The sequence below is a fragment of the Coloeus monedula genome, assembly GCF_965178545.1.
Source record: "Coloeus monedula genome assembly, chromosome: 20".
NCBI lineage: Eukaryota > Metazoa > Chordata > Aves > Passeriformes > Corvidae > Coloeus > Coloeus monedula.
Window position 1 is genome coordinate 10,730,928 of NC_138800.1, and position 25,764 is coordinate 10,756,691.

General features: G+C 44.1%; 1 protein-coding gene across 1 annotated transcript in view; it reads left to right on the forward strand.

Moving 5' to 3' along the window:
* Positions 1-588: 588 nt before the first annotated feature.
* Positions 589-25,764, forward strand: part of PAFAH1B1 (platelet activating factor acetylhydrolase 1b regulatory subunit 1) — a 28,731-nt gene continuing 3,555 nt past the window's right edge. Inside the window, exons 1-10 of the mRNA XM_082294772.1 lie at positions 589-737; positions 15,527-15,735; positions 16,157-16,241; positions 17,757-17,831; positions 18,673-18,879; positions 20,180-20,348; positions 21,240-21,342; positions 22,056-22,284; positions 23,655-23,756; positions 24,398-24,554. Coding sequence (XP_082150898.1) covers positions 15,704-15,735; positions 16,157-16,241; positions 17,757-17,831; positions 18,673-18,879; positions 20,180-20,348; positions 21,240-21,342; positions 22,056-22,284; positions 23,655-23,756; positions 24,398-24,554 — 1,159 coding nt within the window. The 5' untranslated portion in view covers positions 589-737; positions 15,527-15,703. The remainder of the gene's footprint in view (positions 738-15,526; positions 15,736-16,156; positions 16,242-17,756; positions 17,832-18,672; positions 18,880-20,179; positions 20,349-21,239; positions 21,343-22,055; positions 22,285-23,654; positions 23,757-24,397; positions 24,555-25,764) is intronic.

A 25,764-nucleotide genomic window follows, 5' to 3' on the forward strand; every position in this document is an offset into this window, starting at 1 on the left:
CCACCACGAACCACCATTTTGAGATATTAAACACAGGACATTTTGAGATTTAACTATGCAAACATCCAGTTCCCAGTGCTCCCGTCACAAGGAGGTGATGGACACAAAAGATCTGAACGTTTCTCTCAACTCTGGTGACTCCAGATCTGCGGGACAAGGTCACTCAACAAAACAAAGCTGTCCCGGGACGAAATTCCTAGGAAGGGACACTCGGAAGGCACCAGAGCGCCCGGTGCCTGTGGGAGGCCGAGATCGAGGTGGGTGTACCCGCTGTGCCTCGTCTTCCCGGTGCTCGGTGGCACTCGGCATGCCCGGTGCCGGTGTGCCCAGTGTCACTGCTGCCGTGCCCGGTGTTCTCCCGGTGTGCCTGATCTTCGTGGCATGTGCCCGGTACTCGCGGTGTGTTCCCGGGAAGCGCCCGTTATTCCGGGGGCTCCCGGTGTCCCCGCGCCGCCCCCTCAGGCGGGCAGGCGCGCAGTGCACGCCGGGAGGAGCGCGCGGCACGCCGGGACACGCACCCCGCGCCTCGGCCGCCCAAGATGGCGGAGGGCGGCCGTCCCCGCCCCCGGCCGCGCATGCGCAGCGCCGCGGCGGCCGCGCCGCTCCCGCCCTCCCTCCCGGCGGCCGCGGCGCCTCTGACAGCGCGGAGCGAGCGGAGCGTCCCCGAGCGCCGGGACCCCGCACCGGGACCCCGACCCCGCACCGGGACCCCGACCCCGCACCGGGACGCCGCGCCGGTGAGTGGGACAGGCGGGTGGCGCCGGCCCCGCGCAGCACAGCGAGGCGGCGGTGCTGGCGGGGCTCGGTAAGCCTGGGGCCCGCCGCCCCAACGGCCCGCGGGTTGTCCCGGCCCGGGGCCCGAGCGGCCGCCGCTTTCCTCTCCGCTCTCCCCCTCCTCTCCCGCTCCCCGCCCTCGCCCCGCTCCCCCCCCTTCTCTCCTCGCTCTCAAAATGGCGGCCGCGCCCGTTGGTGAGGAGGGACCGGGCGGGGCGGGGGGCGGCGGGGGGGCCGGCCCGGTGTCCTCCCCCCGGGTCGGTGTGGGGGGGTTCTGGGGGCCGGGGCGCGGCTCCCCCGCTCCCCGCGGCCCCCGGCCCCGCTCCCGCGGTGACTCTGCAGGAAAACAGGGCCCGGCGGGAGCGGCGGGGCGGGCGCGGAGCCGCCGCCGGGCCCGTGTCCTCCCCCCGCGGGCCGCGCCGCTCCGTCCGTGACTTAGCAAATACCTGGAGGAGGCGATGGGCCAGGGTTAATAGCGATAAAAAAGCTTTCAGGGGCGATGGGCCCGGTGCGTGCGCGGAGGGGACCCCGAGCATCCCTCCCCGGTTCCTGCCGGGGGTTTCCCCCTGTCACCCTCTCCCCGGGCAGGGCCGGGCGTCGGGCGATGGCCCAAATCGCCAGCGCGGCCGCGGCACCGAAAACAAGACGAGAATTAATAATCCAGGGAAAGGAGTAGGTGTTGTTTCAGAATTTGTCTCGCATCCCCAGTTTTCCTGCAGTGCTCAGCAGGGCAGCAGCGATAGGAGGTGGCTCAGACCTTCAGAACCAGCTGCAGTAAAACGGGGGAGGGAGGTCTAATCTCTCCTTCTGGGGGTCATATCACTGCCTGGATGGCTGCAGGTGCACAGGCTTCCCCTGAAAATCTTATAATAGCAATCGAGTTTGCTAAAATCCTGTATTAATTGCTGCTCCCGAGGTTTTGTTTCAGCAGGAGGTTATATGCAGGCAAGGCTTTTGATGAAAGTTGGGGGGTGGGAGTGGTGCCTCCCTTGAAAAGTTTGGGGTTTGTTCAGTTCTGTGGGCGTGAGATTTTTTTTGTATTCTTTCTTTTTTGTTGTTTTTTTTTTTTTTTTTTTGTTTAAGGTGGATGCAATTAAATTGACCTTTAATACCAATAATAATGTGACACCTTCCCTTTCTTTGCCATGGTATCACTCGAACCATTTCCTTGCCTATAGTGCTGCAGTAGTGGGCTTGGTTGGTGCAGGTCAAGTCCTTTCATAATGAATTACCTACTAGGGATGGGAGAAGGTTAATCTAAGCTATATTAAAAATCTTTAATAAACACTATTTTAATATAATTAAATGTTTGGGCATATTGACCTGGCTTAAATACGTATTTTTGTGGTGATTCTTTTAAGTGCATGTTCCTATGACAGTATTGTTCATGGCATTAGGAGGTGGTGGTTAAAGAACCTCCGTTCACTCATGATCGTTTTGTAAATGATTGTGCAGCATTTGGCTGGTTTTCGGGAGAGGGAGGGTCTGCTGTCAGAATGTTATTTGCCCTTAGAGTGATTTTGTTAAATAGGAAAATTATGTTGGGGAGCTAAACAAAGAAAATATTTTTAAACTGTAAGATGCATTGCAAATATCCGGCTTGTTCTTAGGCATCTCGTTTTTGTGTGTTTCTGTTGCTGTTCCCATGTTTGTGGATGCTGTGAGCAGCCATTGAGCAGGGAAGAGACTGGGTGGAGTAAGGAGGCAAAGCTGCGAAATGGCTCGATTACCCTTTCAGAGCTTTTTTTTTCTCCCTTTGCCGGGGTGGAGGAATACTAATTGCCGTAACAATGAAGTCTCTTCTTTAGGGAAGAATCTAATGGTGCAGGAAGCTTCGGAAATGAAACAAATCTCACATTCTGTTCTGAGGCTGGTTTTTTCTGCAGGATGGATTTTGATTTGTCTGGCAGTGAGAAGTGACCAGTCACTGTTGCAAAGCCGGATTTTTTTTGTCTGATAACCGCTTCAATTTATCCACTTAGATATTCACTTGTTGAATTGATTTTATTTACACTTTAGATAAGAATTACAATTTTTGCGCTGGTGTTTCACACACAAGATTCTCTGGAATCTAGAGAAGCCCCTGTATTGTGGCTTCATGCTGTTATTTGTTCATGGAACTTCTTGGTTAGACCGGATTATGGGTGGGCACACAGGAAAAGACAATCCCTGGTTTCTCTGGTGACCACAGTGGAGTGACTGCTGTCAGTGTACAGACTAGATTGCATTGCCCTTCGTCATGTGCTGAGTTCTTGTAAAATAACATCTCAAGATTTTCGAAGCCCTTTTGAGCACTGTAGCTCTGTAAGAGCATTGCTGTCCCCCTTGGGTACTATTGCTTAAAGTTGTGTAGGAAAGGCGTTAGAACAAAGGATTTGGGGAGTACAATAGGGATTGGAGGAAGCACCTAGGAAGGGCTGCTTGTGGAAGTGCTCTCCTGTTCCACATGTACCTCATGGCATTCCCATCTGATTTCAGTGTTGATTGGAGCAAGTACAGCATTGAACACGGATGATTCTGAAGCAGACTGAGATTTTGCTTTTTCATGGGGGTCTCAGTTTTGGAGTGCAGTTTGTGACAGGAGATGGGCACACAAGAGACTGTGTTTCTCTTAGTATGCCCAAAATTAAAATAAGGGGCAGTGGCTTCTGCGTTATTTCTAGTTCGTTCACTTGGAGTAGATCTTCCAGGATTCAGTGGCTGCATGAGCTCAGTAGCTGAGTCTAATGCATATCCAGGCTAAGGCCGATGAAGAACCCAGTAAAACACTTGCCATCTTAACAGCTTTGGTTGATTTTTGCCCTTGAAATGATGGCAGTCACTTTTTCTACAGGAGTTACTTGTTCATTTGGGTTCTACAGAAGCAAAAGGCATCAGTAGTTCCTTTCCGCCTGCACATGAGCTCTGTCTTGCCTGTCCTGCTGATTCCTGTGCCTGTCCTGGCTCCTGTACTCCTCCCAGCCTGGGGACTCAGGTTGTGTCTTTGCTCTCAGCTTGCTGTCTATCCAACTTGCTGTGAATGGGACAGCTCCAGAGTCAACATCTGCTGACTGCCTTGTTCAGCACTCCAACCTTGTCTTCCATGAAGAACTCCACAGCCAATGTCCATCTTTAATTATAATGTATTTGTACCTCTTGTGGAATATTCTGAGCAAACAATAGCTGGACCTGTCTGCCTCAGGGTAGCTCAGGTATAGACTGCATATGTTTGTAAGTTTTTTTTACAACCCTCTGTAGCTGCCCTATATTCCTGAACTAGAGGGGTTGGAATTACCATAGTAAGAAGGAGAGTGACATTGGAATAGTTCAGTTTAGGTCAGCTCTCTCCTGCTTTGGTGAGCTTCAGGCCCATTTTCTAAACTAAAGGCAAAGACTGGGAGAGCAGCTGAAGTGTCCATGAAGTGGGCACTGAAATACTTGTCAGGCTGAAAATAAGAACTGTGTAGGCCTAAATTCAGGAAATCAAGAAGACAATAGAAATCAGTAATTATTATTAATAGAGAATAATTTCAGATTTCCTATGGGGTGCGGGGGAGTTTCCAGCCTCTAACATGTAATTTGTGATGGCAACTGAAGATCTTTCCTAAGGATCAGAGCCATGTGTGTTGATAGAATGGTTCTGGGACTCTCCTGTGAGGTTTGTTGTAGAGAAGCAGTAGGCTATGCACTGTCCATACTTGCAGATCTGTCAGTGACGTTACAACTGCCTCCTCTTTCTCCTTTTTATAAGAGCTTAAGTATCACCGGCAGGACAACCTGACTACTAAAAATGTATTGCGCTGGTGAAGCCTGGCCTGGGTTCAGGGGCTTTCTCAGGAGCTACTTCATTCCTGACACAAGGGAAATGGGGATTCATGGGTGATGTTGCTTTGTCTTTTGATCTGCCTGACAGAGTAGGCTACACTTCAAGTTTTTAAAAATAAGCATTTACACTAAGATACAATCCTGACCTGTTTAAATTTAATTTTAACTACATAAAGCTGCTTCCTCAGAATTCTTGCTCTGAATGCTGTCCATGCTAGGGGAGCATGAATGGCCATGCTCTGTGGGCAGGATTGTGCCACCACTGGGGTGCAGAGGTGTGATGGGAGCTGTAGCTCTGTCTTGTCAGCTTAGTGGTGGGGTCCTGAGCCGAGGTTGGGTTAAATGTCTGGTTTTCATGTATTAGTTATTTTAGAACAAAACTTTTCTTCATTCTTGCCATGTTCTAAGACCAACTGATGAACAGTACATATTAGAAACATTGGCGATAACCAGGATTTTGTCTGATGAAGAATAGAGTTCCAGTTTTACCCTGGAGATGCCAGCTGCTGCGGGTTAGCCCAACAGATGTGTATTGCTAACCTGTATCTTATCTCGGTTGTTTAAAGAAGGGCCTTTTCCTCTCAGTTGAGGCAGGACCTTAGATGGGGCAATGTTTGTCTCATTCATAATGTTTAAAAGCTCATTCTGTTTTCTTTTTTTTAAACCTCCTGCTCTCTCCTTAAGGGATTAGGTAGGTGTGACTTAGGCTCTCTTGCTTTTAGTTCACCGTCTTGGAAGCCACCTATCATTTAGCTTCCTGCTGGCATGTACTGTCAGGAAATTTCAAAGAAAAATGTTACTTGAGAAGTAAGTGTATGCTGAACTCCATTTCCTTGGGCCTGTAAGCATACAGTCCTTCCAAAATTATTGCTGTGCACAGCATTGTCACATTGACCAATAAATACTAAGAGCACTGATGCATGTATAACTATGTAAAAATATCAGCGTTATTAATTCAGAGTACCTGCTAGTTAATACATTTGGAATTATTTTCGCCATTTCCTTCTTAATGGTACTGCTTCTGAGTGAGCCCTGCAGCTTGGCTTGGCTGTTTGTGGACTTTGGATAAGGATTGTAATTTAATGAATGTAATAAATACATCTTTGTGGTTGTGATTGTGTTGATTCTGGAAGGCTTATCTGATGTTTTTAACTAGTATCTACTTGCTGCAGCCTTGAGAAGGTATTTCCAGAGATGGGACCATCCGTGGTTGAGGTTTGTAGGTGGTGCAGCAGCAGTGTCTGTCCTGTAATTTCCTTGCATCCGTTGTTAAGTAGGTCCCTGCTGAGGGAGTTGGTCGAAGGCTGTTCAGAGGCACCTCTTGTTCTGGGGCTGGTTGGTGACTCAGCTGTCACACCTCTTGTGAGGTAGGTGACAGGCTCTGTGGCTCTGTGGGGTGGTGCTCTACTGGTTTGCATCTGGGATAGCACAGGGGCATTCATGACTGGGATTATTTATACCTTGCCTCTTGTATCCATGTTAATTGTTCCCGTTGTGCTCCACAAACCTTAAGTTCTTTTGGTTTAATTAGACAAGTGTTCCTCCCCCCCTCACCTCGCCCCGAGATTGCCTCTGCCTTATTTTTCTGCTTAATGCTAAAGCAAAGGTGTTAAGTTTATCCTTCTTTAAGACTAGAGGAAAATCAGCTGGAAGCATCTAGGCTGTTTGCTGCAGATAAATGACTGTTTCTTCCATAAAGAAACGACACTGGCAGCTTATCTTGTGCTGGATTCATCTGCTTTTTGCGGTAAAGAAAGAGATTGCATAAACAATTTGGTTTGTTTAAATGCTCATATCCTTGTAATCTATTAAGAGGATGATGTCATTAATGAGTGTGTGTATGTATTTTAAACAGATGGTGTCTATTAAATCAGTAATGGTAGAAGTTTCTGATTCTTTCACCTTCAGCTCTGTTTTAGAGGCAGGAGGGTAGTAGGTGAAGGTGGGTGATAAGAAAGATGAGACACCTTCTACCAGAACCCTGATTTCATTATTTTTGGTACTAGTGTCATGAGAGGTTGAACACTGTTGCGTGTAATAGAAGAAGATAGACAATTTTGATGAGATTTTTGGTTTTGTTTTTTTTTTTCCCCTCCCCCTCTGGGCAAGTGAAGCCATTTTTGGCCAACGAGCTTCGAAAATGGGTAAAGGACCAACAGTGTTCTCATGATTGAAGAGTGGAAGGTCTGTCTTAAGTTCTTGTTTGGATTTCTTTGTGGTTTACACCTTCTCCTGTTTCTGAAGTATTAACTTAGGTGTTCCTTTTAAGTTTCCTTCCAGATATTTTTCTATATAAATTTAATCAATTCACAGTCATTTTTGTTAATATCACATTTCCAGTATAACAGGCAGTTTAATGATTGAATTATTTAAATTTGAATATAGTCCTGTGACCTCCTTTACAGTTATAAATCTGTTACTTAATTTTTCAAGCCAGAGAAGTATGGGAGGAAAAATTGAAAACAATAAAGTTCAAATCCAGTTGCATGCCTGCTGACAGACACATCTGAGTGCAGCACTCTTCTCTTGGTGGTCTAGAATTGCTATCCCAAAATATGTATGTGTTGTTTGACCTAGCAGTAATGATACTGAAAAATATCCTGCTTAAGTCATCCAGCTGACCCTTATGTGCTTCACTCTGAGCAAGTGTTGAGTAGCAACATGTAATGTCGAGCCCCATAACACTACCCCTACTTGCTGTCCTACCACTGTCACAACACACTGAGAGCAATGTGGAGAGTGCTATGTCAAAAACGTTTTCACACATGTTAAAGCTTGGTTTTCTACTGCAGCCTGAGTTTTTCCAGGTTGTTCACTTATTGATAGCTAAATTTACCTGCATTTTCACATAGAACTGAACAGGCAGGTTAGAAGAAGGATGTTTTCCCCCAAAGCCTATACACAGACCTCAGGCTGGAGCTCTGACCTGGAGGAAGCTCAAAGGCTCTAAAATTAGATGATGTGACAGTGCTCAAGATGTTTCTCCTGAGAATTACTTGTATCATGCTTCTATCAGAATTGCAAAACTGAAGTGATACATGTAGAAAAAATGTCAAGATTGAATTAATTTAAAGTCTTCTTTTAAAAAAAAGTATTTTCCAAGCAAATTTGGTCCAGATTCCTCAAAGTCATTTAGCATTGGTGCCTGGGAAGGTAATGAGGCCAAAAATGTGTTTCGTTGTTTTACAGGCCTAAAGGTGGGTAGTGACTGCCAGTGATGTGTTAAAAACTTAGCTTGAGATAATATGGGAAAGCAGACGGGCATAGGAGTTGATTTCAAAATGCACGGGCGTTTCTTTAGGCAGCATGCTGCATGGAGGAGCCAACTTGCTCTTGTTTTATAGCATCTTGATGACATTCCTTAGCTTTATTTTTCAGATGTAATTGCAACCTGCATTCCAAGTCTTTGGAACATAGGCATTATATCTGATCTGCTACAGACTGCTTTCTCGTTCCCCATGGATTTGGTGTTGAATTATTTTCAGAACTAAACTACTGTATCAGGTTTTTAGCAAAAACTGTGCATGTAGGTGAAATGGGGAAGAAAACAGACATAAAATTTTTCACTTTTTTCATGTTAAAATCTATTTCCTTTGATAAACCTGTAACTGAACTGAAGCAGAAAATGTTTTTTGTGAATTATTACAAAGACTGCACAGAATGCTGTACTCTGTGAATACTACATTGATGTATCAAGCAAAGTGTTGACCTACGGGCATTTTGAGACTTCCCTTAATTGCAGAATAACAGGCTTACTAAACATATGAATTAAAAATAAGGCTCAGAGTTGTAATTCAGATCAGATTTGGTTCTTGTTTTGTTTTTCCCAAATCAGATAGTTGTTGGAGCTCACTTCGTCGTAATCCCTCAGCCAGCTTTACAGATGTAGGCTGAAAAGTGGGGGGGGGGGAAAAAAAAAAAAAAGATTAACCCAGCTCATAAATGAGTAGCTTTCTCATATTCCCTGACTCATCCCTGCCAGCTTAGCAGGTGATGGATACCAACATTTTCTAGGATAAGGTCTGTTTGCCGCACTAGGAGCGGCTGCATGGCTGTGCCTGGGTGATTCTACTGTGGATGAGCTTTCCTGCAGTAACGGGACAAGGTGGAGGCAGGAGCGGAACTGGATTATTTTACTTGTTAGTGTTTTTCTTTCCTATCAACAGATAGAGACGTATCTAGGTACCCTTTTCAGGTCCTAATAGTTATGCCCAGGAAACGTGGATATTACTTCACTTCTGTGGAATCTGGCTTTGAGTTCATTTGTGGAAAGAGTTGTCCTATTCTGTGGCTTGAGTCTGATAAAGCAGCTTTTTGCTTATGGGCTTTAAAAGAAAATCAGACCCTTAAAAATTAGTTTAACTTAAAAGGAAGTGTTCTTATGTACTTGGTAGAATTTAGCAACATAATCCAGAGGTGTAGGAGAACAATTCATGCAGTCTGGTTCTTCCATAAGGACTGTAGCTCTAATTGCTAGGAATACTCCCAAATAACCACTTTAAGTTCTCTTGTTAATGTTGTGAAACAAGATACACTGTCGAAGAACCTTTCAAGGATCTCCTGTGCCAGCCATGTAGCAAGAGACAATGCAACAAGAGTTTCTCTTTTACTAATGCACAAATGGATCCTTTAAAGTTAAAGAATTGTGGAATTTAATTCCGATTATATCAATTCAGTTACTCTTTTCGGTGGCTTTTGGTTTTCATAAGTGACTAGCCTTTTCACTGGGGTTGGAAAATTAGCTGAAGAGACAGAGCTAACTGAAGTAGGATTTTGGGTATATTAACAATTTCGAAGTAAACTCCAGGAGTTTTCTTTGAGGTAAAAAAACATTTTAAGAATGATAGAATGTGTTAGAGAAACCACTTGAAAGTTGGTAGCATGTAGATTGACACTCCAAAATGTTTTACTTCTTATACAGGTTATTGAAATTTTAAATTATAAATGAAGATTTAAATTTGAACCTAAATGTGAGTAATGGAAAACTCTTAATTGATTTCACAATGTGAACTCAGTTTGTGTTCCTGATGTTGATGATGGCTCATGTGCCTTTTTAACACCCAAATGCTTTGTATTAGGTGTGCCTGAGCTGGCAATCTGAGAATGGGACCTCAGATTTTGTTTCCTTCAATAAATGTTCTTGTAGAATATTATTAAAAATGTTGTCATAGTAATACTTACAGACAAAGTGGTCTTGTAGCTGAGTTAATTAAAGTATTAGGATTCTGCAAAAAAAGGCAAAAAAGTACAATTCCTAAAGCACAGCAGTGCTGAGCTAAAGCTTTGTTGAGCTTTCAGAGCTGCACTCTGCTGGTCTGTTCTGTATCTGCTGATGCTTTAGCTCTGTAATTGATGCCACGTATCTTTTCTAATTTTTAATGTAATGAGCTACAGTTATGTGTTTAGTGTACATAGCTTGTGTTTTTGTGGGGAAGACTGTTTATGGAGCCTGAGCAACAGTCATAAAATCTGCAGAAATTGAATTAATTTACTGTTAAGTTCCTGGAGGAGCCATGAACATATGTTTGGGATATGCACTACCAGATGAGATTGCTGGACAGCAGCAGCAGAGTGAACCCGGGGTGGTGGTGCTGGTGTATGGAACAGTTCACTGCTGCTGCCAGAGTTGTGAACCAAGGAATTAAGTTGAAGCTGATTTTCTTGGTTTAACTTATAAAAATTAAAAAGGTAAGAGAGAAATAATAAAATACATGAGGGACAAATGTGCCTGTGGGAATTACGGGAGTTAGGAGAAGTGCTTAAGAACATAATAAGGCTGAGTGACAGCTTTTTTTAGTAGCTGGTAAACAAATGTTTCTGTAAGTTTGAGGACTGAAATTACCAGAATGATGAAGAGCCAGGAGTTCTTGTGGTGTGACAAGACACTGTGGTGCTGATGAGGATTCTCTTGGTGAAAGGAGTCCTGGTTTAAGTAATCGAAGTAACTCAGGCCATGAGAAGTCTGGGAAATTGAACTTTTGATGTTTAGAATGTATTACATTATAATGTAATACATCTTCAGATTACTCTGCAGCTTTATTGAGGTGACCTTAAAACTGTGGTTAGGACCTGCACATGTCTGTGAGGAACACTGGTTCACCATGAACTTGGAGGGCCTTGGTGTTCTCTGTATGTCACTGCATGGTTCTTGTGTTGGTTTTCTTACCCCTCGCTGTGGTAGCAGAGCACTGCCAGTGACAGAGGCACTGACACAGCTGGGTTTGCTGTGCCATCACTCCTGGGAGAGGGGAGTGTGGATCTCACTGTGGGTGAGATGGATCGCAGCTCAGCTGGGGGTGACTTCTACTGTGACTTCTTCTGAACGGCAGAAATGGGCATTGTTAGTCAGTTGAACCATTTTAGGGGTTTGTTTATGGTGTTGGTCCTTGAAAGTGTTTTTGATACACTTGATAGGAGCAGAGAAAGACAGTGGAGAACCTTGAACGGAACTTAGTGACAAAATCCTGCGGAAGATGCTGAGGTTTGTTGTGATAGTGTAGTTTGGTACCTCAGGATACATTTATGAAAATGTGGATTTGGAAGGGCTTAGGTATATAACCCAAACTTTAGTACCGTTTAGTATCCAGTATACTCTGCTAAACAAAATCATAATGAACTCTGAAGAAATTTACAGACTAGATTTGATTTTTTGTGTGTACAGAATGGGCACTTTTAGGAATTTTAATTCTGGTAACTTTGCTCTTGCTTGATGCTAGTTCTGGTAAATAAGTATTTTTGGCAGGTTGAGACTAAAATGCTGATTAATTAATTTGGATCCATAATCTGTTTCTCAGTCTTATTTGGAGAATACTTATGGAAAATACTTAAGTGTCTCCTGAAGCAAGTATGAACACAGTCATAGAAATACCTACAAGCCAAGGTGTATCATTTATTGGCATGACATATAATGAACTGAGGGGAATCTCTTGCCTGAAAGTGATTATTTTTTCCCTACCTCACTGCTGTGACTGAGCGTGTAGCTATTGTGCTTGGATACCTCCTGTAGAGCTGAATCAGCTAACGAATGGAGCTGAACTTGTTTCATTTTGCTGTTGGTGCATTTATGAATCATGTGCAGGTCTCTCATTAAGTTATTGTGAAGTTTTCCAGTAATCTAGGAAGCATTTGAACCACACTGATACCCATCAGTGGCAGAACCCAGTGTTTGAAGCCAGGAAGCAGCAGCTGTCTGTTGAATCCTCTTAGTCGCCCTGGGGAAGAGGGTGTTCCTGTCCGTGCCAGGTCGGTGGTGGCCGGTGCCAGCGTGGCGTGGGGCTGGCTGGGTGCCCTGCTCGCAGCCGCTTGCACAGGGGCGTGTGCTGCCCAGGTGGCACCGGCTGGGCACAGCCGGGGCCTCGGAGCCGCTGCAGTGGCAGCGAGCATGTCCTTAGTGCAGCGGGGGCAGGCTCGTGGCCAGGGCAGCTGGCTGCAGCAGCAGCCTGGTGTGGTGAAGCTCAGCAATCTCTGAACCCTGGTTTAGGAAGAAGGGGGGGACAGTCAGATGTGAAGAGACAGAAGGTCCCATTTATTTTCTTTCAAATGAGAGGAACCTGCACTGTGCTGTTTCCACCTTCCCTTACAGGAGAGGATTCTTCTGCTTTTCAGGTATTTCTGCTCAGTTTGTTGCTCTTCATCAATAATTCTGTGTTTTAGAAGCTTGTGCAGGGAAAAATTCCGGCCTGTGACGATTCTTGGCTGCCTCTTAATTTAATTTCTTTTTAAAGACTGTGCTTTAGTGTGCCACTCTGTAGTCCTGCAGCACTGAAGGGTTGAAGTAGGTCTGCTATGCTTACTGCTCTGATGTTTCTGCCAGTCCTAAGTATAAAAGCTGATCTGTAGCTGAGTGGAAAGGTGGGCACTTGGGATGAGGTGCAAGTTGCCTGCTGAGTATCTGCTGCTGTTAGTGGAGCTGAGGAGTATGTTGTGTATGAGTAAGGAATGGTTTGTGTTGTTCTAGAAAACCGTGCAGGTCCTGCACTGCCAGGAGGAGTGAGAGGTGACCGTTGCATGTGTCGTGCCTGTGCCAGTGACAGGTGTTCTGCCAGCTCCCAGTTTTAAAAGGCTTACTTACAAAGACACTAGATCTTGCTGAGAACACCTGTAGCCCTCTGTTATTGTCTTTGTGCAGAGGTTTGCCACTTAGTGGTTTTATATTTGCAGACTATTGATAGGGAATCAGATAGGTTTTAAGTTAGAAACTACAACTTGGAGGAGTGTAAGTGGGTATTAATAAAAGGCACATCCTGATTCACACTTGATTAGTAGCTGTTACTCCATGGGTGGCTCTCTAAGTTCATTGTGCTTTTTCCTGTATTTAATAGAGAGCAAAGTAAAATTCTCATGCAAAGACACCTTTGCTTTCAAAAGAAGATCTAACTCTGTCTTGACACTGCCGTGGTCACAGTAAGATGCTGATACAAAGTGACCAGTTTCAGGCAAGATGTAATGAGCTGGTGGCGGTTTTTTGTGGGTTGTTTTTGTTCCCCGGCGTTCCCCCAGAGTCCTGGCTGCCTCTCATGGCTGAGTTGTTTGCGGGTAACATGGTGGTGACTGATAGGTGATGGAGGAGGACTGGTTAGTCTTGCTTCACTGAAGCCTGTATGTCACAAAGTCTGCTCCAGCTAAAAAAAATGCAGTGCACATAGTGGCACAGGTGTATAATGAATGTTGGTCCTTTTGGGCTTTTTGGGTTTGGATGTTTTTGCTTGAGTGGGTTATTTGTATGGGGGTTTTTGTTTGCTTGTGGTGGGCTTTGGTGTTGGTTTGTTTGTTCTGTTTTTGTCTATGAAGGAGGCAGCCCTAAAAATACTTTGCCTGCTATTTAGGTGGCTTTGTAGTTAAAAAATTAGGAATGCTGAGCAGGGTGCTTGGAACAGACCCTTTCTGGAGGAGCGAGATACTGTAGATCAGTTGGTTGGTGGCTTTGGCTCAGCTGTAATTTGCTTATAGCAGGAGTAGCTGTTTTGCCCTGTAGCTGTTGGAATTTATCTAGTACTAGGATCTGTTTCTCACTAACAATTCAGAGTTAGACTGTGGAGCAGCCCAGGTGTTGGGAGGTGGATATGGGAGAAGTTTGGGGTTACTTTATATTTGACAGGGAAAATGAATTTCTAAATAGGTGATATGTGAAGGATGGCCTTACAAACACAGTTGCTGTTATTTTTAGACAAGTGCTATAATTGCATCTCCCAGATGCCGCAAAAAAATTGATGAGATACTGGGATTTTTACTGGAGCCAGTATGCTGGCACTGGATTTACTAGACATTCACTGCTAGTGGAGGTTCATAATACAAACCCGACCTTCAGATTTTCACCCTGGCAGTCCTAGAGGCAGATGTTGGACGTTTGTGTCTTTGCGTTGTGCTGTTGGGCGCTTCCAGAAGCGCTGCCGTGCGTTCCGAGGTGCCCGGTCTCGTTGCGCTGCCCCTGCCCGTGCCCGAGCCTGGTTCGGCACGGGCTGTCCCGCCGTGGCGCCCTCTGCAGGGCGCCTCTCTGCACTGCAGGACGTTATTTTTGATATTAACTGAATTTCCATTGATTTGCATGTGGTATTCTGACTGTGGGCTGAGCACGGGACATCTCTTGAAACCCAACTCTCTCTTTACCTGGCATGAATTAGGTATTGACAAGAGTAAGTGAAATGTTTGCTTCTGTTCTCTGAAGGATGCAGCCTGTGCTGTTAGTTTTCCGCTGAATTGTTTCTGAAATAGCTATTGGGGAAGAGGTTAGACTAATTAAATGCGGTACTGCCTGTTCAGAGTGTTCCTGTTCTAACTGGCTTGTAGGGCAGTATTATGGTGTGCAGCATTTGACGTAGAAGATCCACCAGCAGGGTCGAATGCAAGCAACTTGCAGCTTAAGCTCATTTTGAAGCAGACAGCAGGGCCTAGATAGGTTTAGAAAGAAGCCTCTGATCCCCTGTGATGAATAAGTAGCCATTAGTGATACGAGCTTAGTATTTTCTTGACTTTTTTCATAGCAGACTATTGTTTAAAAGAGGCTCCTTACTAAAATTGTTATTGAGCTGTGATACTGAACTCGGCATACCTGTGTGTCTAGGGAGGGGCAGAGGTGAGGGAGCGGGAGCATGCACGTCCTCAAGCAGTCAGTAGAATGTTTGCAAACCCACCTGCTGTCTGTGAGCCTCTGTATGTTGCCTCAGTTTATCTCGGTGCTGAAAGCTGGTTGGTCGGTCAGACTTGCTGAACAGCTTGAGTGAATGATGAGTTCTGTACAGTACCTGCCAGGTGTTCAAGAAGTGCCATTTCAGCACTTCCCATGGTCATGGTGCTCACAAGGTTCCTGCAGTGCAGAAAGCAGAGGCAGCACTGCCAACATGGGTTTGGTGATGTCAGTGTGGCAGAGGTTAAAGCTGCCCGGTTGAAGCAGGTTGTGCACTGAGAATGCTGCAGTTTGTGTTTCTGCATCAAAGGATACTAACGAGTGTGTGTTTTGCAAAGGCACAGCTCGGCTGCACCCAACTATCTCAAGCATGTCGGGTTCCAGCTGTATCCTGAATTGGCTGGCGTTGCCAGAGGTGTTGTGATCACACCATTCCCTGAGCCCAGCTGCAGTAACGGGCCTGTGGCAGCTCTCCCCGTGGTAATGGTGCCACTCTGATAAGATTGAAGAACTGTTTAAAAATTTGCTGTGCTCTAAATGTGGGCAAGATGAAATATTAGCTATAGGTAAACTGCATCAACACATGACTGAAAAGAAAACCAGTATTGTCTCTTAATCCATGCCTCTTGGGAACTTCCTCAGGTGGTGGTACTGGAGTGGGAAAAGTCATTTGTGTGCTACAGTTGTGCAGCACTGTAGCTGCAAGGGCCCCATGCTGGGGTAGAGCCGGAGTCTTTAAAGATGTTGTTTGGATAAATCTAAGAAAGCTGCCAGAGGAATGCTTGTTTCAATGAAACAAATGATGTTTCTTTCTCCTCCTTGTAGATGGATTGAATCTTCTGTGTTGAATGCCTCTGGATTTCCTATTGGATTTCACATCTGGAGAAATACTTGTGATTTAAGCCACTGTGGCAGACTGAATTGTGGATCCTGGGTTCCCAAGACATTAGCTCTTGAGGAGAAGCCACTGCTCGATCACGTTAACCTGACATCTCAGCCACGATGGTGCTGTCACAAAGGCAACGAGATGAACTGTAAGGAATCAGTTTTTAAGTTTGTGTTGCATTTTCATTAAGCTTAAATTATTAGCATTTGTTTCCAAATAGATTTTAGAGTGGTTCTGTTCACGTGCCCTTTAAGTACTGTGTGTTGTGGTTTGGATCTCTCTACTCTTTATTTTTGATAGAACTGCTAGTATTTGAAACTAGAACTGGGAAATGATGAAAATATAATTTCAAGATTACTGATGGCATAAAGAAAGGATTCTTCAATTTGCAGTAAGCACATTGCAATATAAGCTGCAATCCGTGAATTCTACATTTATCTTGAGTAAAGTCTGGCAATTTTTTGCTCTTTTACTTTGGAGCGTAGACAAGGATCTGATCAGAATGCGCTATGTTGTGATGACAATCTTTCTTTGATTCCTTAAATTGTATTTAAAATGTTGCTTTGTAGAAATCGAGCGATAGCAGATTACCTCCGTTCCAATGGCTATGAGGAGGCATATTCGGTTTTTAAAAAGGAAGCTGAATTAGATGTGGTGAGTTCAAACAAGATTCTTCATCTATATTTTAATGTACAAGTCTGTCAGTTTTATGGCACTTGGATCTGTTCTGAACCTGTGTCTACTACCTGCCTGTTAGCTCAGACAGTTTCAGAACTGGAGGTGATGAACTCACACAGCTTATTGCCTTGCCAGAAAAGGGAAAAATAATCGTTGGGTGAGTTGACCATTTCTGAGCAAATGGTTTTATAACCAGATTTGAAATGGTCTGAGACTGTGCAGCTTTGGAGACTGACTTCAGTGGGAATCTTTAAGAAACAGGAAGACAAAACTGGATTACTTTCGTCCTCTGCTTTATCATACAGAGCCAATGTTGGAAGATTCTTTTGAGATTTGAGGTGGGTCAGGAGTTAAGTCATTGCCTTAGTCTGTTGTTGAGTCTCTTGGGTAACCAAGTAGTACGAGGGCAGGCTGAAACAGTTCACAGGAGTTCATCATCCAGTAAGGCCAGGTTGGATGGGGCTTGGAGCAGTTAGTGGAAGGTGTCCCCCACCATGGCAGGGGTGTAGAACAAAATGAGATTCTAGGTCCCTTCCAGCCCAAACCAGTCTGTGATTCTGTGATTGTGTGACCAGCTCTGGTAAGCAGCTCTGTTTGCTTAGACTGTGCAGATGCCAATGACTCAGACCAGTCATTTCTTTCAACTTCATTCTGTTGATTTGCCTTTGTCACAGATGATTTGGTATAATTTTTAACTTTGCCACCTATTAGCATAGGAGGTGTGCATTTCATATGGCTGCAGCTGGATCGAGTAATAAACTTCTGTGTGCTGGATAAATCCTCTGGATAAATCCTTGCCTTTTCTTTATTACATATCTTGCATTGTTCTTTTTCCAAAATGCTTGGTTAAAATTTGACTTAATTTCTCCAATTTGCTACTAGTATTGAATAAATAAGTAGAAATGACAAATTGAAACACTGTACTTATAATTGAAAATTCTAGTATCATTGCCCTGTCTGCCTTATCTATCAACCTAATTTAGTCTCCTCTTCCCAAAGCTTAGGAAAGCAATCTAAATAGGTTAGATGGTCCTGAGGGAAAGAGAAAATGCAGTTGCTAAAAGTTTCATGACTTCTATGCAAGAAAATCTGAATTGGAGTGGGCTATACTAAAATGGAAAAAGAAGGGTAAAGGCTGAAATTATTTGAGTAAATTGGAAGGATTGATGTGTATCTCTACAAAGAGATTTAATTTTTGTATGGATTATTCATGCAGATAACTCCAGCTTTTACAAGTGCCCTATAGTAGTAGATTAACATCTGTCTCTGACCAAGGTAGCCAGTCCTCAGAGCTTTTATCTTCCATGGAGTAAGCCATGGCATGGCTATTTTCTGATGTCTGTGTTATCTGCATCTAATTTAGGATTGTTGTAGCATGAGACTCTAATCTTGTAATAGAAAGAAAATGCAGCATTTAGTTACACTTCTGTGTCTCTGATGTTTGTTTTTCTGTGTGCTTTTCTTCCTCTTTCTTTAAATGCTTCTCTTCAGAATGAAGAGTTAGATAAGAAGTATGCTGGACTTCTGGAAAAAAAATGGACATCTGTTATAAGATTACAAAAGAAGGTAAGTAGAGATCTGCTGGATGTACACGTATAAAAAGCACAGAAAGCATTCAGCACTGAACATGCATGTGCAGTCCTGAAGCTGGAGAGGCAGGAGGTGCCTTGAGGCAGTTGGTGAGTGGGGAGATGGAATTGCTGTGTGCAGAGGGTCAGGCTGGGTTAGAACGGAGGGAAAATCAGTGCTGCCCGTTGTCTTTGGCCATGGCCCTAGAGGGAAGGAGCCATTAGCTCCAGTGCATTCCACTGGGGGATTGTGCTGCAAGTGGAGAGTACAAAACTCTTCTTAGTCATGCTTCAATGGCTCAAGAGTGTATTAAAAGCAAAAAAAACCCTAAAATCAGTGTGTTAACAATGGAGTCCTATCCCTTGTGCAGGTTAATACAACGAGGATTTATTAGCCCTCCAGTGTTTCTGTTGTTGGTTAATGTGTGTGCTAGCTCCAACAGGACACAGAATTCCTGCAGCAGTAGCATTCCCTTTTGTTAGCACGACCTTCTTTGGTAGTTTGGCACAATAGTAATTCAGATGTATTTGTACAGTGTGTGAGTGAAGGGAATTTTGTAGAACTTTTTTTTTCCTGTGAAAATATTTGGGAATTTGAAAATAATAAATGATTAATGGTTAAATTATTAAGAATTAACTATAAATTATTAAAGAATAAACTATAAATTATTAATTTAGGTTTGATTTTTAAAACCAGTGCTACTGAATATTGGTAATCAGTTTTGCTCCATGCCTGTGAATTTAGGAGTCAGTTTTTACTTGGATTACTAATGCAAGAAGGTGAATTAGATCTTGTATAAAACCGGAGATGAAAGTCTCTTTAAAATTCATACACTTAGGTAATGGAATTAGAATCGAAGCTGAATGAAGCTAAGGAAGAATTTACATCAGGTGGACCTCTTGGTCAGAAACGAGACCCTAAGGAGTGGATTCCTCGTCCTCCAGAGAAGTATGCGTTGAGTGGGCACAGGAGTCCTGTCACTCGAGTCATTTTCCATCCAGTTTTCAGTGTTATGGTCTCTGCTTCAGAGGATGCCACAATAAAGGTATGTGTGTGCTCCAGACAGTTGGCTGTGGAATAGGTGACATCAGTGCTTCAGGCTGGACATGTTGAACTGGTGGAAGGTTTGTTCTTCCTGGTTCTGCTTCAGCCTCTTGAGGGACAGATCTTTCCAATGTGATGCCGTGTGTAATCTACAGATTTTAGTTTTATGCTGGTCCATTTAATGTCTCGGAGTATTTTATTATCCTTTGGGTTGAGTTAAAAATAATGAAGCTGTGGATTTAGAGACATTTAACCTGTTTCTGCAGCAGACAGACAGGGTCAGCTGGAACAGTGACAGCTCCAAGTGTTCTGGATGTTATGGAGGGCCCCAGTCAGTTTTGTTTTCCCTCTCTTAGGGATACTCTGGATGAATTTCCTTATTCTTGAAGTCTAGCTGTGTAGCTCCATTTGACTATTGCCATCCCAATGATTGCAATCTATTGGGATAGTGGATTCTTTGTTGGGTGTTTTTTGATGCTTTGTTTTTTGTTTAGAATATAATTTTAAATTAATTGTCCAATTTTGTGCTTGAGAGAGACACAGTAAAATCTGTAGGAGCCAGTTTAGTTTTAAAAGCTTTGTGGTTAGATGATAGGAGACTGACTTAATCAGGATGTGAGAATGGGACTTCAAGCTGTCCTGCAGTTATTAACAGCAAACGTTTGTTTAACTTGAGCAGTTCTGTAATCTGTGAATGTCTGAATGTGTATCAAACTCTTCAGAGGGGTTTGGATTATCAGCCTTAACCCAAAGCATTCTGAGTATTCTCTGTGGTATGCAGAGTATTTGCTGGTTGGTTCTGAAGCAAGCAGGTAAATTTTGGAGCCACAGTAAAGCTTGGGAAAGGTGAGTGCGATATTAAAGATGATCCTTTCCCTGTTATTGAAAGTGGGCTGTGTTGCTGAAGTTAGGCAGCTGGCACAGAAATGGATGGAGGAAAATGGTCTGTACGAAGTGGATTTGTTCTGTCAAGTATTTTCTGAATTGATCTTCCTTCTTTAAAGGCATTGGGTGTCAAGACTTCCAGATACAATGAAACTTGTTCTCCTGCTGGGTTTATAATGCTTAAAGTTAGCTGAAAAGCAGTTTTCAAAATGCATGAATTCAGTTAATTTATAAGTAACAAAATCACATAAAAAGAAGTTGATTTTTCTCTGCTGTTAAGCTTTTTAGGGCTGTCTGTCTCTTGCTCGATTAATTATTGAACAGGGTGCCAGACTGGCCTGCAGAGTGCAAATGTGAGGCTGAAGAATACAAAGAGTAACGGGCTGCTGCTAACAGTTTGTCTGTTCACTTGTCAGGTGTGGGATTATGAGACAGGAGACTTTGAGCGAACCCTGAAGGGGCACACAGACTCTGTGCAAGATATTTCCTTTGACCACACTGGCAAACTCTTGGCCTCCTGTTCTGCTGATATGACCATTAAGCTATGGGATTTCCAGGGCTTTGAGTGCATCAGAACTATGCATGGTAAGGTATAAAGGGATTGATTTAGCAGTCTGTAAAGTGAAGAGATTTTTTTTTTTTTTTAATCCAGGAAAACTGCTGATGTGGAAAGGGGTTATAGACCAGAGTATTTTCCAAAAGAAAAAGGGGGGACATAATTTGATGCTTTGAGTGCTCTGTAAATAGGGGATACATGTAGTGTTTATGGAATGAAATAGCATCTCAAATCTACTGTGCATGATGGTGTGGGAAGCATCCCTTAATGATACTGAAATAAAATGACAGTTAAAGGGATTTTAGCTTTAAATATTAAATGCTTGCAAGACAGTGAAACTGCCTTCAGATCAGTGAAGGATTCCTTCCTTCAGCCCTCTGTGTTCCTGATGCAGGGCTGCAGGAAGGGAGCAATCAGTGCCAGAGGAGCTGTGGCTGCTCCATGCGGGGTTTGGCTGCGTGTGCTTGATCACATGAAGGGGAACGTTCCCTTTGCACTGGGTTTGAAAGCCATAGGAAAAATGAGAAAGTGCAACAACCACAGCTATAAGATTCTAGTATTGACAGCAAATATTTTTTATAGTCTTTATGTAAAAGCTTTTTTTCTTGCTTTTAGTATCATCTTGCAGAAGCAGCGAGTAGGACTAGAGAATGTTTGAGACTTCAAAAAAATAAACACCTACCCACAGATATGCATCAGTAAACAGAAAGCACCTTTAAGGATGCTCAGTGTCTGGACCATTGGGTTCTAAAAATATGGATGATTATTTCATAAAACCTCAAGTTTACATGTAAAGATTATTCCATAAAACATGCACTGCTGCTGTTGCTACTTGACCAAGATAAAAAAACCAGCAAGTCCTGTGTGCTCTGTGAAAACTCTGCCAGTGCCCCTTAATAAAGGTTTTATTTTGTTTTTAGGTCATGATCATAATGTTTCTTCGGTAGCCATCATGCCCAACGGAGATCATATAGTTTCTGCCTCAAGGGATAAAACTATCAAAATGTGGGAAGTCCAGACAGGGTAAGTGCACTTGTGAGCAAACAGCACCAGAACAAAAGCGAGCAGAAACCACTGTGTGTAGAAATGGGACACAGGAATCTGAATGTCAGCAGGCACTATTTGAATTGAGAAATGATGTTGTGCCCTTTAGAGTAATTCACTGAAGGATTCTGCCTCAATCATTAGGCAGAGGGGTTTAGATGTTAATACTGATTAATTAAAACTAACTGGTTTTGTCTTCCTGGAAGCTATGAAGGTAGATCTCTAGCTCATGACCAATTAGGAAAATAAATTCACTGGTTAACCATGAGTTTAAAGGGAGTATCTGCTACATTTCTTGACACAGATTAAGGTGTCTCCTGATTTTTTTTTTTTTTTGTCTTGCTTGTTTAATTTGTCAGTTGTCTCTCTAATACCTAAGTGCCCTGTAAATCTCTACTTGTTCTTAAAATACCTATTTAATTCAAGTAGTCATGTCAGTTTCGTTTTCCCCCAAGTTTCCTGCTTTCTGCCTTAACAAGTTTCTGCTAGCTCTTAGCTATCACTGCTTTCTCAGGTCAGCGTCCTTTCCACAAACTGTTTATGGCATGGTCCCTCACCTGCCAGGATGAACATGTGTGCTCTAAAATATTTTATCTTAACCACTAAGAGTAGGTTAAGTGTCCTCAAATTTCCAAGCACGTGCAGTGGGTTATTGCAGAGGTGGTTGAGTCACGCTGTGGTTTTTTGTACAGTTACTGCGTGAAGACTTTCACGGGGCACAGAGAATGGGTGCGCATGGTGCGGCCCAACCAGGACGGCACCTTGATTGCCAGCTGCTCCAACGACCAGACGGTGCGCGTGTGGGTGGTAGCGACAAAGGAATGCAAAGCTGAGCTCCGAGAGCATGAGCATGTGGTAGAGTGCATTTCCTGGGCTCCCGAGAGCTCCTACTCCACCATATCAGAAGCGACAGGATCAGAGGTAACGTTACGTTCCTGGGCTGTTACACAAGCATGCATGGGGAGATCTTTGTCCGTGCTCTGTGTAGCACTGACAGCGACTGAGCTTGGGGCTCAAAGGGCCTGGCAGGTACAGCAGGTGTATGAGTACTTTTGTCTGAGTGTCTTGCTATGCAGTTAAGTCCCATCTTGGCTTCACAGGATCCAGCTTTTGTGTTTATCAGTAGGACCTACCTTTGCTCTAGTGAAACAAGAACTGCGGAGAGATGCTGTTTAGGGACAGGTGAGAGTGGGACCACTGTCTTGTAGCAAAGAAATGTGTAAAGCAGCTTCTCTGGCACAATGTGAACATTATAAGGATGCTTAGCAATTGGAAGGTAGAGGGGAGAAGGAGCCAGTCAGTAATGCAGAATGAAGCTGTCTTGGATGCAGTGTTCACTGCGCTGGAGTCAAGCACCAACTGCTGCTGTGTTTTACTGTACAGCTACTGATAGGAGAAAGCATTCCTTAAATAAATCCAGATTGTGTGGTCACAGGTACCTCTTCTAGTGACCCTCAAGAAGGGCTTGCTAAAGGCCAGAATAAATTTCATTCTAAGGATGTTAAAGTGTAGAAGAAAGGAGCTATAAATTAACTCCAGTTTCTAGTCAAACCCTCCACCCGGCATTGCTGTTTTGCTCTCTGCCTCCAAAGGACATGGACACCCCAGGGGAAAAGTAGCCACACTGAACATAGGGACGTGTCTAGTGATGGCTTTTACAGATTATTTCAGTCAAATTTTACTTGCATCATTAAAAGATCCTTCTAATCTTTCCATTATAAGTAATTAAAACGAAAATTCCGTGTGTCCCTTCCTGTGGCCGGGCGGGCTCTGCGGTGGTGCCTCCCCTGCCCCCTGCCGGTGGGATCGGGCACAGCCCGCACGGGAGCACCCGGGGCAGGTGGGAGCTTGGCCAGCGGTCACGCCGTGCATGGGCACACACAGAAATCACTTCAGAGTAGGAGGTTTTCAGAAGTTCCTAACCCTGCTTCATTATATTTTTTGAAGAATGTGAGCACAAAGGTATGTGTGAGCTGCATCCTCGTTAATCCTGAGATGTGGCACTTGAGCTGTCTGCTGCTAGCAGAGGATGTCTTGCAGTAGGCAAGTGTTTATTCAGAGCATTACTTGGCTTGTGGAATCAGCAGGACAAACAACCATTTCTTGTAACAGATTGTTTAATTCTCTTAGCATTAGTACCAATGCCTGTGACCCAGCTTTGTCAGTGTGGATTTACTCACTGTAAGCTATCGTATGATCTGATTTTGGTACTCAGCAATATCACTGGGAAGGGATCGGCTTCGTTTCTCCTCTACCTGCTTCCATCTTATGTATACCATAACTTTCTGTAGACTAAGAAGAGTGGCAAGCCTGGGCCTTTTCTGCTGTCTGGATCCAGAGACAAGACCATTAAGATGTGGGACATTAGCACTGGCATGTGCCTTATGACACTTGTAAGTCCATTGGTGTTTTTCTGGCAGTCATAGCTGCATATGTACAACCAGTTTTAATGGAATGCATTATCTTGCATGTCATGTTTTCAAGAGAAACCAGAGTCGTCATAATACAAATGCTAGAAATACAGTTTTAATTGCTTCTATAGTTCAGATCTTGTTGTTGCTAAGAATTACTGAGGATCTCTACAACCATAGTGTGAATGCAGGACTGTGGTGTAGGTTCTGTAATGAGTAGCTTGGTTGGTTTACAGAAATGCTTGTAATGATCTGAATTTTGTCTTCTGTGAAATGTCATGTTGTTCCCTCGTGTGGGACTTCCCGTGGGCCATAGCCTGCTGTTCACAGCTCAGATTCTGGCTGGACTGGGTGGTGGTGCTGGGGGTGGAGAGCAGAATTGGTGCAGATCACATGAGGACTGCTGTTTGTTTGCCTTCAAGGACAGGAACTTGCATTGTTGGGAGAACTGATAGAGGTGTAATAATAGAAACTGGAGATAAGCTGTGAGTTCTGATGGGTTTCAGGAGCTCAAGGCTGTCCTTGCAGAGCCAGGCAGGGGTCCCTCAGTGTGCCATAGTGTGAGGTGTGGGATGCTCAGCTCACAGCCTGCACCTGCTCACTGATCTCTCCTTGTGCACAAGGTGGGCCATGATAACTGGGTACGTGGCGTCCTGTTCCATTCTGGGGGAAAGTTTATTTTGAGCTGTGCTGATGACAAGACTCTCCGTGTCTGGGACTTCAAGAACAAGCGATGCATGAAAACCCTCAACGCGCACGAACACTTTGTTACCTCTTTGGGTATGTATTGCTCCCCGTGCCAGAGCTGCTGCTTCCTCACCAGCTGCAGCTGAGCATCAGGCTGGCATTCAGGCTCTAGTGGCACCTTATGCTCTCTGTGTACAAGAAATGAACTAGAAGTTAACTCCAGTTTCTAGTCAAACCCCCCACTCATGTGAGTTGTAGAGTTGGAGCGTGCTGGATTTTTCCACTTCTGCTGCCAGTGTTGCACATGGTTAAGGACATTAACTGACAGGGAGTTCTGGAACTTGTCACCAGAGGATGCAGGCATCTGGGAAGTGCTCTAGTGTCAGCGCTTGCCTAGCAAAAGGAAAACAAGAAGGGTGTGCACAACAGTCAGAAAAGAGTTACTTTGAATTCCTGGACATTCCTGGTTGGTGTTACCAGATCTTGGGAGATGTTAGTTCCCCCCTGCTCTGGCAAGGCCAGAACAAACCAACCACTCCTTGTTCAGCAAGGCTGGGCTTTGCTCTGGAGTCTCCTCCATTGTTTTTGTTCTCTGTGTTCCTCTGGCAGTCTATTGCTCCTTCAGCAAAGCTGTGTGAGTTTGGAGCAAGGAGCCTGGAGTTGGCTTCTGGGGTTCCCTGACCAAACTGGCAGGGCTAATTAAATGCAGGCTTTAGCTTCCCCCTGAAATGGCTGAGGAGAAACAGTGAGAGTTGAAGAACATCAGACCCAGAGCAGGGCCTCGTTAACCCCGGAATGGGCTACCTCAGTTACAGCTGGCTTTGCTGACCCCTCTTCCTACGGTGAGACTGATTCCTCTTGGTGGAACTTCCCCATCCTGTCTCTGAGCCAGCCCCAAATTGATTTGTATATGCCAAATATTTGGGGATCTCCTGAAGAACAGTACATGGTACATTTTTAAATACAGATTCACAGACTGTACTATCTACAGCAAAAAGTCGAGTTCCCTCATTCTTGGACACCTCTTATTAAATACATTAAGTTCTGTCTCCTGGTGGCATTGAAGGGTTTTATCTGTGTGAGATGTTTTGTAAGTCTTCCTGATCTCTTTTCCATAAAAGTGCCTTTATAGCTGAATTGAAGGTAGATTTTCATGCTCTACAATATTACAGCATGAGAGAATTTGGCTACAAAAGTACAGCCAGGAGCTTTGGAATTTAGCCTTTGAGCTGGTAGAATTGTTTTGAAAAAGCAGTGCCATTCAGTGAGAGTAGGAAATGCTGAAGTTCTGGGTTCATTGGTA